The sequence below is a fragment of the Palaemon carinicauda genome, chromosome 1 (genome assembly GCF_036898095.1).
Source record: "Palaemon carinicauda isolate YSFRI2023 chromosome 1, ASM3689809v2, whole genome shotgun sequence".
NCBI lineage: Eukaryota > Metazoa > Arthropoda > Malacostraca > Decapoda > Palaemonidae > Palaemon > Palaemon carinicauda.
This window is the reverse complement of record NC_090725.1, coordinates 125116817-125132040: the sequence shown is the minus strand read 5'-3', so window position 1 is coordinate 125132040 and position 15224 is coordinate 125116817. Positions and strand designations below refer to the sequence as shown.

The 15224-nt window shown below is 45.5% G+C and overlaps 1 protein-coding gene across 2 annotated transcripts in view; it reads right to left on the bottom strand.

Moving 5' to 3' along the window:
* The window catches only part of LOC137651467 (protein dopey-1 homolog), a 501407-nt gene that overhangs the window by 427084 nt on the left and 59099 nt on the right, over positions 1 to 15224 (bottom strand). For both annotated transcript variants that reach the window (XM_068384695.1, XM_068384701.1), the window contains exon 3: positions 7845 to 8031. In XM_068384695.1, coding sequence (XP_068240796.1) covers positions 7845 to 8031 — 187 coding nt within the window. The remainder of the gene's footprint in view (positions 1 to 7844; positions 8032 to 15224) is intronic.

The following is a 15224-nucleotide window of genomic DNA, read 5'->3' as shown; positions in this document are numbered from 1 at the left end:
ACATTCTTTGACATCTGCAAGGAGGGCTTCTTGACCGAGCACCACAGGGCTTCCGACTTGCCTCTCAACTCCTTCGTTCTGTCCAGGCAACAACATCCGAAAGATTTGGAATCTCAAAAGCCTTAGGCCAAGGTTGAAAAGGGCGCTCATTCTTGGCGAGATAACCAAACTGCAATGAGCAGATAGCTTTGTTATCTCGAAAACCCACGTTTTTACTGAACGCATGGATTTCACTAACTCTCTTGGCTGTTGCCAGACTAACCAAGAAAAGGGTTTTCATCGTAAGGTCCTTAAGAGATGTAGAGTGCAAGGGCTCAAACCTGTCACTCATAAGGAACTTCAGGACTATATCCAGATTCCAAGCTGGTGAATCCTGGTGACATTGCTTTGATGTATCAAAAGATTTAAGAAGTTCCTGTATGTCTTTATTATTCGAAAGATCCAAGTCTCTGTGACTGAATACAGTTGTCAACATACTCCTGTATCCCTTGATAGTGGATGAAGAAAAATTGCGCTTCCTTCGCAGGAATAAAAGGAAGTCAGCAATCTGAGTTACAGAGGTACTGGAAGAGGAAACAGAGTTGACTCTGCACCATTCTCTAAAAACCTCCCACTTGGATTGATAGACCCTGATGGTCGAAGACCTTCTTGCTCTTGCAATAGCTCTAGCTGCCTCCTACGAAAAACCTCTAGCTCGTGTGTTTTTCGATAGTCTGAAGGCAGTTAGCTGAAGGTTTTAGAGACTTTGATGGTGCCTTTCCAAGTGGGGCTGTTTGAGTAAATCTACTCTCAATGGAAGGCTTCTTAGAGTGTCCACCATCCATTCCAGTACCTCTGTGAACCATTCTCTTGAGGGCCAAAAGGGGGCTACTAGGGTCATTCTGGTCACTTCGCTTGACACAAACTTTTGTAACACCTTGTAAAGGATCTTGAAAGGTGGAAAAACGTACACGTCTAGATTGGACCAATCTAGCAGGAACGCGTCCGTGTGTACTGCTTCAAGATCTGGCACTGGGGAGCAATACGTCTCTAGCCTCTTGGTCTTTGAGGTCGCAAAAAGGTCTATGCAAGGGCGACCCCAAAGTCGCCACAGACTCTTGCAAACATCTAGATGGAGTGTTCACTCTGTGGGTAGGACTTGACCTCTCCTGCTGAGGCTGTCTGCCATTACATTCTTCTCCCCTTGGATGAACCTAATAATCAGAACTACATTTCTTTCCTTTGGCCAGATGAGGAGATTCCTCGCCATCTCGTAAAGGGAAATCGAGTGGGTTCCTCCTTGCTTGGCAATGTAAGCCAATGCCGTGGTGTTGTCCGCATTGACCTGCACTACTTTGTTCAGAACTGACCCTTCGAAGCTTCTTAGGGCCAACAGGACTGCTTGCAATTCCTTTTGGTTTATGTGGGAGTTCTTTTGAGCCTCTGTCCACAACCCCGAAACTTCCAACTTGCCCATCGAGAACTTCGTCTTTAGGACAAATGTGTTGAGAACACTTACGTCCAGAACTGGACGCCATCCCCCTGAGTTCTTGGGAACCAGGAACAGGCAGTTGTAAAACCCTGGTGACTGCAAGTCCTGCACCCTCTCTATGGCCCCCTTCTCCAACAAGAGAGACACTTGAAGTTGTAATGCTTGCCTCTTTGACTCCTCTCTGTACCTGGGAGAGAGATCCACTGGGGTTAAAATCAAAGGAGGTTTCCCTTTAAAAGGGATCTTGTAACCCTCCTTTAGAAGTTGAACTAACCAAAGGTCTGCACCCCTCATCTCCCACGCCTGCTAGAAGATGTGTAGTCTGGCTCCTACTGCCTGAAGGCAAAAGCAGTCAGACTCTGCTTCACCCTGTCCTAAATCCTCTCCTCTTTGCTCTCCTTCCATTGGGTCTAGAGCTACCCCTACTGGAAGTTTTTCTTCGAAAGGGCTGAGAAACTTTAGGGAAAGGTATATCATCTTTAGGCTTGCGGCTAGAAAGGAAGATGGTAAGACCTTTCTTGCCGTCTTTGATACTAGATCTTGGGTGGCCTTCTGAGTCAATGCGGAAGAAATCTCTCTAATAAGATCTTGCGGAAAAAGAGAGGAAGACAGCGGGGCATAAAGTAATTCCGATTTCTGGAAGGGAGTAACCCCCAGCGACAGAAATGAACACATCTGGGCTCTCTTCTTAAAGATGCCTGCTGTGAAAATCGCTGCCAACTCATTCGATCCGTCTCGTAATGCCTTATCCATGCAGGACATGACATGGATTAAACTAGAAGAGTCCCCTTCTTTAAGAGCAGCAACCTTCTTGCCCAAGGCTCCCAGAGTCCAATCGAGGGAATTAAAAACCTCGAAGGCTCTAAAGACACCTTTGAGCAGATGGTCTAACTTTGAAGTAGACCAGAGAATCTTGGTCTTCCTCATGGCCAATCGACGGGGAGCGTCTACTAGGCTTGAGAAATCTCCCTGGGCAGAGGCAGGAACTCCCAAGCCGAGAACTTCTCCCGTATCGTACCAAATAATGGATCTAGATGCTAATCTAGTTGGGGGGAACGCGAAGGCTGCTTTCCCTTGGTCCTTTTTGGACTCCATCCAGTCTCCCATCATCTTAAGAGCTCTTTTTGATGATCGGGACAGAACCATTCTGGTAAACAGAAACTTCTTCACCATTTTCCCAAGTGTGAATTCAGATGGAGGCGAACGTGGAGCAACGGGAACAAAAGACTCTGGGAACTCCTCGTTGAAGACTTTCATGAGTTTCTTTAAGTCCACTGAAGGACAAAACGACTTAGAGTCTTCTCCTTCAGATAACTCCTCAGAAAGTTCGACAGGGGAAAGGTTAATCATCAACTTCTTCCTCTGACAAAGTTCCTAGATGAAACTCTCGCGATCCACGCGATCAGAGCTAAAGAGTTTTAGATCTCGACTCTTAATTTGATCGAGATCATCCTGATGAAAGTCATAAGTCCTTTCAGGACTTTCATGTAAGGAAGCTCGACGCTCAGTGTCACGCTCGACAACGCGTCCTGCTTGGCGCTCGACGCCGCGTTTCGCTTGACGCTGTACGTCCTGCCTGGCTGCTCGCCGCTCGACGTCGCGTCCTGGAGGACGCTCGACCTACCACCTCGCTGGACGTTCGACGTCCTGGATCTTAGGACGCTCGACGTCACGACTAATAGGACGCTCAACGTCATGCTTTGCTGGACGATCTAGAACACGTCCTGAAGGACGTTCAACGCTACAAAAAGAAGGATGCTCGACGCCTTGCTCTGGAGGACGCTTGACATCGCGTCTTACTGGCCGTTCGAAAGCACTTCCTGTAGGACGTTCACCATCACTGCTAATAGGACGTTCGGCGCCTCGCTTTGTAGGACGCTCGACTTCCCGAATGGCTGAACGTTCAACGTCATGTGTTGTAGGACGTTTAACGTCACGTTTACCAGGACGCACGGCGCTACGCGCTGATGAACGCTCAATGCGCCTAGACACTTGACACTCACTGTCATGACTTGCTACTTGACGCCTAGCGTCACGTTTGCGTTCTGGGTCCAGATTATACCCACTTTCCTTAGAAGGAACAGTTTTAGGACATTTAAAACGGGAGACGTCCAACCGTTTGTCTACAAGTGTCTCACGACTCACCGCCTTGCACCGCTTGGCGTCCAGAAAGGAAGCTTCCTGACGCTCAGGATCTAGGCACGCTACCCTTTTACCGTTTGTAGCTTGGTAGCTTTGCATAAACGACGAAAGTCTTTGCTGCATCTCTTGCAGCATATTAAGATTCAGGTCAACTTGTGAAACAGGCGACGTTACGTTAATCACAGGTTCGCTCTCCACGCCGCTCAAAGAGCGCTCAGAACGTCCAGAAGGCGATAACCAATCTGATGGTGGAGGAGCATGAACCGAGGTCATGCCCGGTTCAGACAACTGCCCAACAACTTGCTGATTCTTTACAGAATCCAACGTCCTAGCAGGACGCTTGGCAGGCGAGCTCTCTTAGGTGGAAGGAAAACGCTCCGGACTGCTCCAATGGCTACAAACCGGAACTTGCGGTGTCCTGGAAGGACGCTGGTTGACATTATCCAGCTTCCTATCAAGAGGTCTGGACACTTGACGCCAGCCTCTTTTAGGAACTGCGTCATCCGAGGATGAATAAATCACCTTAACTTCACCTTTCCTATGGTGAGGGCGAACGTCCTGGGAAACGTCAACAGGAACGCTCGAGGGGACGTCTGCTCGGGAGCTAAAGCCTCTCGTTTCCTTTCGTCGTTCGACATTCCTTCTCACAGGGGTTGGGGAGCTTGGAAGAGGTCTAAGACTAGAAGAACGACAAGCCAGAGCAGGCGCACCCTCCACTGCACTACATACGTTCACTGCACTTCTCGCACTGTCACCTTTAAGCTGCTTAACGTCGGACATTAATTACATCCTGTCCGCAGCAATAGATTCAACCTTCGCGCCCAACGCCTGAATAGCCAACATCATATCTTCAAGTGTAGGCTCATTAGCGGTAACCGTAGTGGGATCTGAAACTATCACTACAGGGGAAGGAATAGCTTCGGTGACATGGGAAGAGGAAAAATCTTTAGAAGAGCGAGAAGAACTACTACGCCTCAACTTATCTCTTTCTAATTTACGCGTATAGCGATCTAATTCTAGCCACTCATGCTCAGATAATAGAATGCATTCGTCACACATATCATCCAACTCACATACCTAACCGCTGCATTTAACGCAGAGCAAATGTGGATCAATGGAGGCCATAGCCAAACGGGTCTTACACCCACTCACACACTCTAAAAGTTAAAGGGGGGGGTGGCCATTTTGAAAAATTGAAAGAGAGATCAACAAGCAAGGGGTCAAAATATCAATATCCAAACATAATCAAGAGTATCCAATAGAAAATCCAATCAAGCGAGAGTCAAAAACCAAATTATTGTACTTCACCAAAGGGACAGCAATAATATCAGGTAATAAGCAAGGAGAATATCCAACGATGTTGCCGCTAGCGGTGTGAGGGAAGATATGAGGAATCCTGGAATGGTTCCTAGGTACCTCGCTAGGGCGCACAGGTGGTACACCTGGCTATCCAATCGGCGATTGGTGCAAGTTTTGAATTTTCTGCCGTGACGTCAAGGACGTAAGCTATATATATAACTACCAGGTAAGTCTTATGTTTAAAATTGGGAGGCAGAAGGAATACTGGAATCCCTCGCATTGTAAACAGGGATTCGCTTTGGCATCCTAGGATCCGTGGGGCCAAACCATTTAGGGACCGTTTACAGTCCTTGCTTTCTTTACGTCAGGAAGCAGCTGCCATGGGAGAAAGGTGACTTGAAGAACGCTCACGATCCTTAGGGATGTCCTTAGATTGTTCCTGAAGTTCATTCCCTTCACGCCTCCTGGTCCTCTTGAGTGGTGGAGAGCGGTCAGAGTCAATTTTTACTGGAGATAGCCTATAGTTTTCAACTAGAGTTACCTCTCTAGGAGAGAGACCCTCTGTTTAACCTAACACGGGTGTCTTCTCTAGGAGGAGTAATCTGGACCATATTCCCAATGCAGCTCCTGGAGAGTACGTTTATGTGTGCTAAGTGCTGATCCACACACCAAGAATCAAACTCCAGATCCAGACTGGATGATCTGGATCCTGGTACTGGAGACGCAATCAGAAATAGTCGTCCAACTGGTTTTGAAGATCCAACTCCTGCTGAAGAGCCTACATGCCTAATATCTCTTTGGAAGGTGAGAGACAAATGCCCGGAATGTTCCGAAAATTGTTATAGTAAAGAGACCTCACAGTAGCTGGAAGATGAATGCCCACCTCCTGGTAATGAGCACAGCTCGTTTGGAACAAGATTTAATATATCTCTCAGTCAGGATTGGAGGAATAATCAGGGCTAATGCAACTAGTTCTAATGAGTGAAGAGCGCCTAGACGCTCTGAAGAAACGCGTCTAGTGGGTTCGAGGGTGATGCATCTCGTACGTCTAGAAGAGGAGTATCTAGCTCGCTCAAGAGTAAAGAACATTGTGTGTTCTGGGGTGACACACCTAGCATATTATGGGGAAACATATCTAGCGCATTCTAGGGGGACACGTTTAGAGCACTCTGAAGCTGCGCGCTTTGCGCATTTAGATAAAGATAGCCTTTAAAGATCCCGGGATGTACAAGCAGAGCGCTCAGGAATAGAGCATCTTACAAAAGAACGAGTTGGAAAAATGTGTCAGGAAAAGGGCAAATCCAATTTAGATGGTAGATTGTCCAATAAAGCGCACCTGAATGAGACACGTCCAGAAGCAGAACTAAGGGATGAAGTGTCCACTAGAAATGCGTTCAGAAATTGAAGCATGTCGAGAAGAGGCGAGCGTAACATACAGGAGAAGCGTGCCTGGAAGATTTTCGTCCAGAGGTGGAGGCACATCAGATTAAAGTGCGTTGGGATGCGGTACAATCAGGTGAAGAACTCATCAGAGATGCCCGTCCTGGTAAAGTGCATTTAGATGAGGTGCTGGAAGCTCGCCTGGAATACGAGGCGCGCTAGATAGAGGTGCGTTCAAGATAAGCCCTGGAAGTTGGGGCATATCTGGTAGAAGCTAGTCAAGAGTATGAAGCACACTGGGGTAAGGTGAGTAAGGGTGGGGCGTGTAGGGGTGCGATGCCCCCACGAGAGACACTAACTGAAGGGGCTCCCCTAGACGAGGTGATCTGAAAGCAAGCAATGGCACGGCTCACTTGGAAGCATGTCAAGAAGATGAAGGTTGTCCTTCGAAGATCCTGCAGAAAGTGATGTGTAGGATGGCCTATGAGAGGGTAGCCTATGATCCCCAACCAAAGAGGAGGGATCTAGCAGAGGTTAGGGAAAAACCTTGCAAAAAGGCTCAGAGCTCAGAAGGATGAGACCTCCTTGAATGACAAGGGTCAAGCAATCACTTCTCAATCGTCGGCGCAGGGGCATAGCATTTCCCTCGGGAAAGACGCTCAGAAGACAAATCCATTACTAAAGGGTCCAAAGCGGTTGAAGAGATGACCGGAGGTTTCTTCGGAGACACCAGAGTTGACATCCACTATGGCAGGAACCTCCTCCATGTGCCTCGCTGACAGAGCCTGCTGCAGCTTCTCCTCCAAGGGAGGAACTCTGAAGCCCAAAGGAAGGCCACAGCAAATGCAATGCATTACACTTCTGAAAAGAAGTCAGCTCACCCAGAGGAGGCGGCCCCACTGTTTCTTGCTCCTGGGCTTGCCCACTCTTACTTGATTGGCTCCCATAGGAGACCAACTCAAAAGAGTCAGAGGGAAGAGTATTGGGGATCAAAGAAACCCCGAAGGCAAAGAATCCCTTCTTTTTTCACCTACTTCCATACCTTTCCAACTGGGAGGATGGCCACTCTCAATACTAGTCACAAGGTGAGGATTGTGCACATGTTGTACATGCATACACTGTGCATAAAGAGCATGTCCAATGAGGATAAGATTCTTCGGTGACACTCCAGCACATTTCCACATTTTGGCAGGCATTACCTATAACAACCAGAACCACTCGAAGTCAAACATGCTTGAAAAAAGTTAGAATTAGAATATTTTCAATAATCCCAGCAAGAGAGAACGTCCACTGATGACTGATATCTGAGTTATCAGTGAGCCAGTAGGGGAGCATTGCCTCCCCACTACAGGCAGATAACTACCTCTCAGTCGTTAACACCTTGTTATAACTTTTCAATTGCCATACTCCCAGTTTTGCTGTTATCTTTCTTCTATGTAAAGGACGATGATTTTTATTAGTGTAAGAACAAACACTAAAATGTACTAGTTCCCAAAGACCAAATACAATAAACTAACTGTTATTAGCATTTACAAATAAAAATTATTCTGACCTGCACTATAAATAAAAAGTTCTTGAGATAGGCGATTGGTTCCCATGCACTTGAAGATAATATCATATGTCTCAAGAGCTTTTAAATGAACCCCTGATGGCAATGCTGGATGCATGCACTGAGCCAATCGTTTGCTGATGGTAATGCGCCTTGGGACAACAGGGTACTTCATGTGGGATAATAATACCTGTGGAAAAAGAAATAAAAACAAAAACAGGGTTAGAAACCTAATATCATATATTAAAATGTTATTCAAGGACTTCACTAATCTTAAATAAAGTAAAAAAACTATTTACATATTGCTTGAACCAACTAAGCTAATGAATCCCACATTTACTTTGTACAACACTAGTTGAATAAGGGAAAAGCTTAGACTTCCAGGTTCACACAGGGACCTATAGAAATGTCTTGACATACCAACTTTCAGATATAGAAAATCGTTTTATTGCTTCTATGTATGCATAAACATATCATACATGCTCTCCAGAAGTTTCAGACAATTATTTTTACAAATAACGAAGATATAGCGGTCTTTAAATGATGACGTCACCCTTACTGTGTCGTCTGCACGACTGAGTTTGACAGAATCATCTTTGTGTGTTTATTTTTGCATATTTATAGCGATTTTTTTACTTATGTTTTGAAATGTCGTATGTCTCTCTCTCTCTCTCTCTCTCTCTCTCTCTCTCTCTCTGCTCCTAATTTATTCTTATGATTGTTATATTTGCCTTGTCTCTCTCTCTCTCTCTCTCTCTCTCTCTCTGCTCCTAATTTATTCTTATGATCTGTTTTATTTTCCTTCTCTCTCTCTCTCTCTCTCTCTCTCTCTCTCTCTCTCTCTCGAATTATTTTAAACTGCCATATATACAAATACTGTGCTATAATACCAATGTTCAACTCTCTCTTAAAAGCAAATAAGAGTTGATTCTCTCTCTCTCTCAATTTGAACTGCCATCTTTAACAACCAAATACTATCGCTCCAAAATTAAATTCTCTCTCTCTCTCTCTCTCTCTCTCTCTCTCTCTCTCTCTCTCTCTCTCTCTCTCTCTCTCTCTCTCTCTCTCTGACTTATGTTTTGAAATCTCGTATGTCTGGCAGAAGTGGAAGACATTGGTAGAGAGTAGTTGAACGAAATCTACTCCTAAAATAATAACAGCCAGAGTTTCTAAAGACGTATAGAAGTTATAATGCATGCGTTTGTTTACTTGAAGTTTGTATCTACACTGTGTTTTCACAACGTCCTTGGGAACTTCATAGCAAGGCCAATGTTACTTAAGGTCATAGAAAGAACAAATAGTCAATTATTTTCCAAATAATGAAGATATAGCAGTCTTTAAATGATGACGTCTTCATTACTGCGTCATCTGCATGACTGAGTTTGACAGAATCGTATCTCTTTCTCTCTCTCTCTCTCTCTCTCTCTCTCTCTCTCTCTCTCTCAAATTATTTTAAACTGCCATATATACAAATACTGTGCTATAATACCAATGTTCAACTCTCTCTTAGAAGCAAATAATAGTTGATTCTCTCTCTCTCTCAATTTGAACTGCCATCTTTAACAACCAAATACTATCGCTCCAAAATTAAACACACACACACACACACACACTCTCTCTCTCTCTCTCTCTCTCTCTCTCTCTCTCTCTCTCATGTTTCGAAATCTCGTACTTCTGGCAGAAATGGAAGGCATTGGTAGAGGGTAGGTAAATGAAAACTACCAGCTACGAGAACATCAGCCAGAGTTTCCAAAGACGTATAAAAGTTATAATGCATGTGTTTGTTTACTTGAAGTTCGATTTACTTTGTGCTTTCACAACGTCCTCTGGCACTTTATAGCAAGGCAAATGTTACCTAAGGTGATAGAAAGAACAAAAATTAAGCGGAGAATAAGAAAAAAGAACCAAGAAGAGAGGGAAACATGAATAAGAGTACAAAGCTGAAACATGCTAACTAAAACACTGGCAACAATGAGAGATCACTGGCAACTCGTAACAGTAATAGTAAACTGAGGGTTCAAATATCTTGTTTAGGGTGCGTTTATGTAGGAATAAACAATAAAAGTTATCATAATAATGTTACCTTGATTTCTTTGAGAAAAGAAACGAAAATTTGTTGCAAATCTTTGGGAGCTCATAACTCAAAAAATGTTATTTTCATTATAAAATAAATTTTTGAACATAATTACCTGGTGGTTATATATATAGCTTACGTCCCAGACGTCATAGCAGAAAAATTCAAAACTCGCGCCAATCGCCGATTGGATAGCCAGGTGTGCTACCCATGCGCCCCTGGCGAGGTACCCAGAAACCATTCCATCGGTATTCATAACTTCCATGCCTCTAGTCTCTAGAGGGGAGGAGGGGGGGAGGAATTTAATTATATATAACCACCAGATAAGTACTGTATGTTCAAAAATTTATTTTATGAAAATAACATTTTTAAACACAAGACTTACCTGGTGGTTATATATATAGCTGATTAACACCTTTAGTGGAGGGTTAGAGACAGCCAATATAGTTGGAATTCTGCTTAAGAGTTTTTTAAATACAAAACAAACTTAAGGGTACGTACCTGACAAGGAAGCAGACTTCAATGATACTCTGCCGTTATATCTGCTTTCCTTATGAGATCCAGAGGTCCTCTCAGGGGGCTGAAGATCCCTAGGAGCTGCCAACCGGTGATCACACCTCTTTGTGACAGAGCCTCCTCTAATACCCATTCCGAGGCGCTCTCAAGGAACAAAAAAGACCATCTGACAAATCAATGATTGCGGAAGACTGTCGCAATCTCCACAAGACAACCATAAAAACACCAAATAAAAGTTCCAAGAGAAGAAAAGGTATTAGGATTATGGGAAAGTAGTGGCGGATCCTTCTCCCACTACTGTACCCGCTGCTACAAACGGTCCCAGAGTATATCGGTCATCATATAGAGTCTGGAGATTTCTCAAATAGTGCGAAGCGAACACAGATTTGCTTCTCCAGAAGGTTATGTCCATAATGCTTTGCAAGGAACAATTTTGCTTAAATGCCACTGAAGTTGCCACAGCTCTTACTTCGTGAGTCTTGACCTTTAAAAGACTAAAGTCTGTCTCACTGCATTGAGAGTGAGACTCTTTAATTAGAAGCCTGATAAAGTATGACAGAGCATTCTTAGACATTGGCAAGGAGGGTTTCTTCACCGAGCACCACAGTGCTTCCGACTTGCCTCTTTGTTCTGTCTAAGTAAAACTTGAGGGCCCTTACAGGACATAAAACTCTCTCTAACTCATTTCTAACCACGTCCGCCAGGTGCGAAATCAGAAAGGCCTTAGGCCAAGGTTGGGAAGGGCGCTCATTCCTAGCGAAAAAACCCAATTGTAATGAGCAGATCGCTTTACCGTCCTGAAAATCCACATTTCTACTGAATGCATGGACTTCACTAACCCTCTTGGCTGTTGCCAGACTAACCAAGAAAAGGGTTTTCATCGTGAGGTCCTTCATAGATGTAGAGTGCAGGGGTTCAAGCCTGTCACTCATCAGAAATTTTAACACAACACCCAGATTCCAAGCTGGTGAATCCTGGTGCTGTTGCTTTGTTGTCTCAAAGGATTTAATTAGTTCTTGCAGATCCTTATTATTTGAAAGGTCCAGGTTTCTGTGCCTGAACACAGTCGTCAACATACTCCTGTATCCCTTGATAGTTGATGTAGAAAAACTTCGTTTCTTTCTCAGGAATAAAAGGAAATCAGCAATCTAAGCTACAGAGGTACTGGAAGAGGAAACAGAGTTGACCCTGCACCATTCCCTGAAAACTTCCCACTTGGATTGATAGACTCTGATGGTTGAAGACCTCCTAGCTCTTGCAATCGCTCTAGCAGCCTCCTTCGAAAAGCCTCTAGCTCTTGTGAGTCTTTTGATAGTCTGAAGGCAGTTAGTCGAAGACTTTGGAGGTTTTGATGGTGTCTTGCCAAGTGGGGCTGTTTGAGTAAATCTACTCGCAAAGGGAGGCTTCTGGGAGTGTCCACCATCCATTCCAGTACCTCTGTGAACCATTCTCTTGAGGGCCAGAGGGGGGCTATCAAAGTCCTTCTGGTCCCTTCGCTTGTCACAAACTTTTGAAGTACTTTGTACAGGATCTTGAAAGGAGGAAAAGCGTACACATCTAGATTTGACCAATCTAGCAGGAATGAGTCCATGTGTACTGCCTCGAGATCTGGCACTGGGGAGCAATATGTCTCTAGTCCCTTGGTCTTTGCAGTCACGAACAGATCTATATAAAAGCGACCCCAAAGTTTCCACAGACTCTTGTACACCTCTAGGTGTAGAGTCCACTCCGTGGACAGGACTTGCCCTTTCCTGCTGAGACCGTCTGCCAAAACATTCTTTTCCCCATGAATGAACCTTGTAAGTAGAATCACCTGTCTCTCCTTTGCCCAGATGAGCAGCTCTCTTGCCGTCTCGCAAAGGGAAATCGAGTGTGTTCCTCCTTGTTTGGCAATGTAGGCCAATGCCGTGGTGTTGTCTGCATTGACTTGTATCACCTTGTTCCATACTGACCCTTCGAAGCTCTTCAGGGCCAAAAGAACTGCTAGCAGCTCCTTTTGATTTATGTGGAAAGACTTTTGAATCTCCCTCCACACCCCCCAATGTTTCCAGTTTGCCCAGTGTTGCTCCCCATCCCGAGTCCGAGGCGTCGGAACACAACACAAGGTCTGGGCTCTTCAGTTCTAATGAGCAACCTTCCTGAAATTTGATAAGGTCGTTCCACCACTGAAGGCAGTGTCTCATTGACTTCGTGATCGGAACACACACCTTCTCCAAATCCTTCTCCTTGTTCCAGCAAGAGTTGAGGTGAAATTGGAGTGGTCGAAGGTTTAGCCTTCCCAGAGAGACGAACTGTTCTAAAGAGGAGAGAGTCCGCAACAGACTCATCCACTTCCTCGCAGAACACCTCCGCTCTCCTAGAAACACACGTATCTTCTGAAGTGCTTGCTCCATCCTTAAGGGCGACGGAAAAGCCCGAAAAACTTGACTCCGAATCATCACTCCTAAATATATAATCTCTTGAGATGGTTTCAGTGAAGATTTGTCTTTGTTGACCAGAAGACCCAATTCTTCCGTCAACTTTAATGTTGTCTGAAGATCCTTCAGGCAGCGATCTTGAGAGCGAGCTCTTAAAAGCCAATCGTCCAGGTACAGGGAGGCTCTGATGCCCCTTGAGTGGAGCATCATAAAGACCTGTGGGGCGGTGTTGAGGCCGAAACACAGGGCTCGAAACTGAAAGACCTCTCCTTGGAAAACGAATCTCAAAAAGTGCTTGAACTTCGGATGACCTGGGATAAGGAAATAAGCATCCTGGAGGTCCAGTGATACCATCCAGTCGCCTTTCCTTACCGCTGCAAGCACTGACTTCATCGTCTCCATTGAGAACTTTGTTTTCTGGATAAAGTTGTTGGGAGCACTTACATCCAGAACTGGACGCCATCCCCCTGAGTTCTTGGGAACCAGGAAAAGGCAGTTGTAAAAGCCTGGTGACTGCCAGTCCTGTACTGTCTCTACAGCTCCCTTCTCCAACAAGAGAGACACTTGTAGCTGTAATGCTTGCCTCTTTAATTCCTCCCTGTACCTGGGAGAGAGATCCACAGGAGTTAACCTTAGAGGGGGTTGTTTTATAAAAGGGATCCTGTAGCCCTTCCTTAGAAGCTGGACTGATCAAAGATCTGCACCCCTCATCTCCCACGCCTGCCAGAAGATGTTTAGTCTGGCTCCTACTGCCTGAAGGCGAAAGCAGTCAGACTCTGCTTTGCCCTGATCTTGCTCCTCTTTTCTTAGTTCCCCTTCCATCTGATCTAAAGTTACCTCTAACGGAAGGCTTTCCTCGAAAAGGCTGAGAAAACTTCGGAAAAGGAGCAACTTCTTTAGGTTTGCGGCTAACGAAAGATGATGGCAACACTTTCCTTGAAGTCTTCGAGACCAGGTCTTGAGTGGCCTTCTGCGCCAACGAGGAAGAAATCTCCCTAATAAGATTTTGTGGGAACAGAGATGACGACAGTGGAGCATACAACAATTCAGATTTCTGAAAAGATGAAACCCCCACAGAAAGAAATGAACACAACTGAGCTCTCTTTTTGAGAATGCCTGCAGTAAAAATAGCTGCTAACTCATTCGCCCCGTCCCGCAACGCCTTATCCATGCAGGACAACATGACGTGGATTAGGTTCGAAGAGTCCCCTTCCTTGAACGTAGACACCTTTTTGCCCAAGGCCCCCAGAGTCCAATCAAGGAAGTTAAATACCTCGAAGGCTCTGAAGACACCTTTGAGCAAATGGTCTAATTCAGAGGTAGACCAAAACACCTTAGTCTTCCTCATAGCCGATCTACGGGGAGCATCTACCAGGCTTGAGAAGTCTCCCTGGGCAGAGGCAGGAACTCCCAAGCCGAGAGCCTCTCCCGTATCATACCAAATACTCAACCTAGTAGGGGGAAATGCGAAGGCTGCTTTCCCTTGCTCCTTCTTGACACCTATCCAGTCTCCCATTAATCTAAGTGCTCTTTTTGATGAACAAGAGAGCACCATTTTAGTGGACAGAGACTTCTTCTTAGGCTTCCCTAAAGTAAACTCCGATGGAGACGATCGTGGGGCCACGGGAATAAAAGACTCTAGGAACTCAATATGAAAAATCTTCATAAGTTTCTTTAAGTCTGCCGAATGACAAAAAAATTTAGAGTTCCCATCCTCAGATAACTCCTCAAAGGGTTCGGAAGGCGAAAGAGGAACATCAGCTTCTTCCTCCGATAAAATGTCTTGCCGCTCCTCGGAACGCTCACGATCCGCGCGATCAGAGTTAAGAAGCGTTGTACTATGTTCAATGTCCTGTCTGGACGTTTGCTGTTCAACATCACATAACAGAGGACGCTCGATGTTACGTACTAGAGCACGCTCACGCCCCGAAGAACGTTCGATGGAAGAACGCTCGACGTCACGCCCGGGAGGACACTCACGTTCTGCTGAACGCTCGATGGGAGGACGCTTGCGCTCCGATGAACGCTCGATGGGAGGACGCCTGGTGTCACGCTCTAGAGGACGCTCGCGTTCAGCTGAACGCTCGATGGGAGGACGCTTGCACTCTGATGAAAGCTCGATGTGAGGACGCTTGACGTCACGCTCGACGTCACGCCCTGGAGGACGCTCACGTTCTGTTGAATGCTCGATGGGAGGACGCTCAAGAGGATGCTCAAGACCATGCTCGACATCACACCTTGCTGAACGCTTTAAAACGCTTTCAGCAGGACGATCACTATCACTGCTAAGCGCATGAACAGCACCTCGATTGGGAGTACGCTCGACTTCCTGAAAGCCAGATCGATCAACTTCACGTGTAGAACGTTTAACTTCTC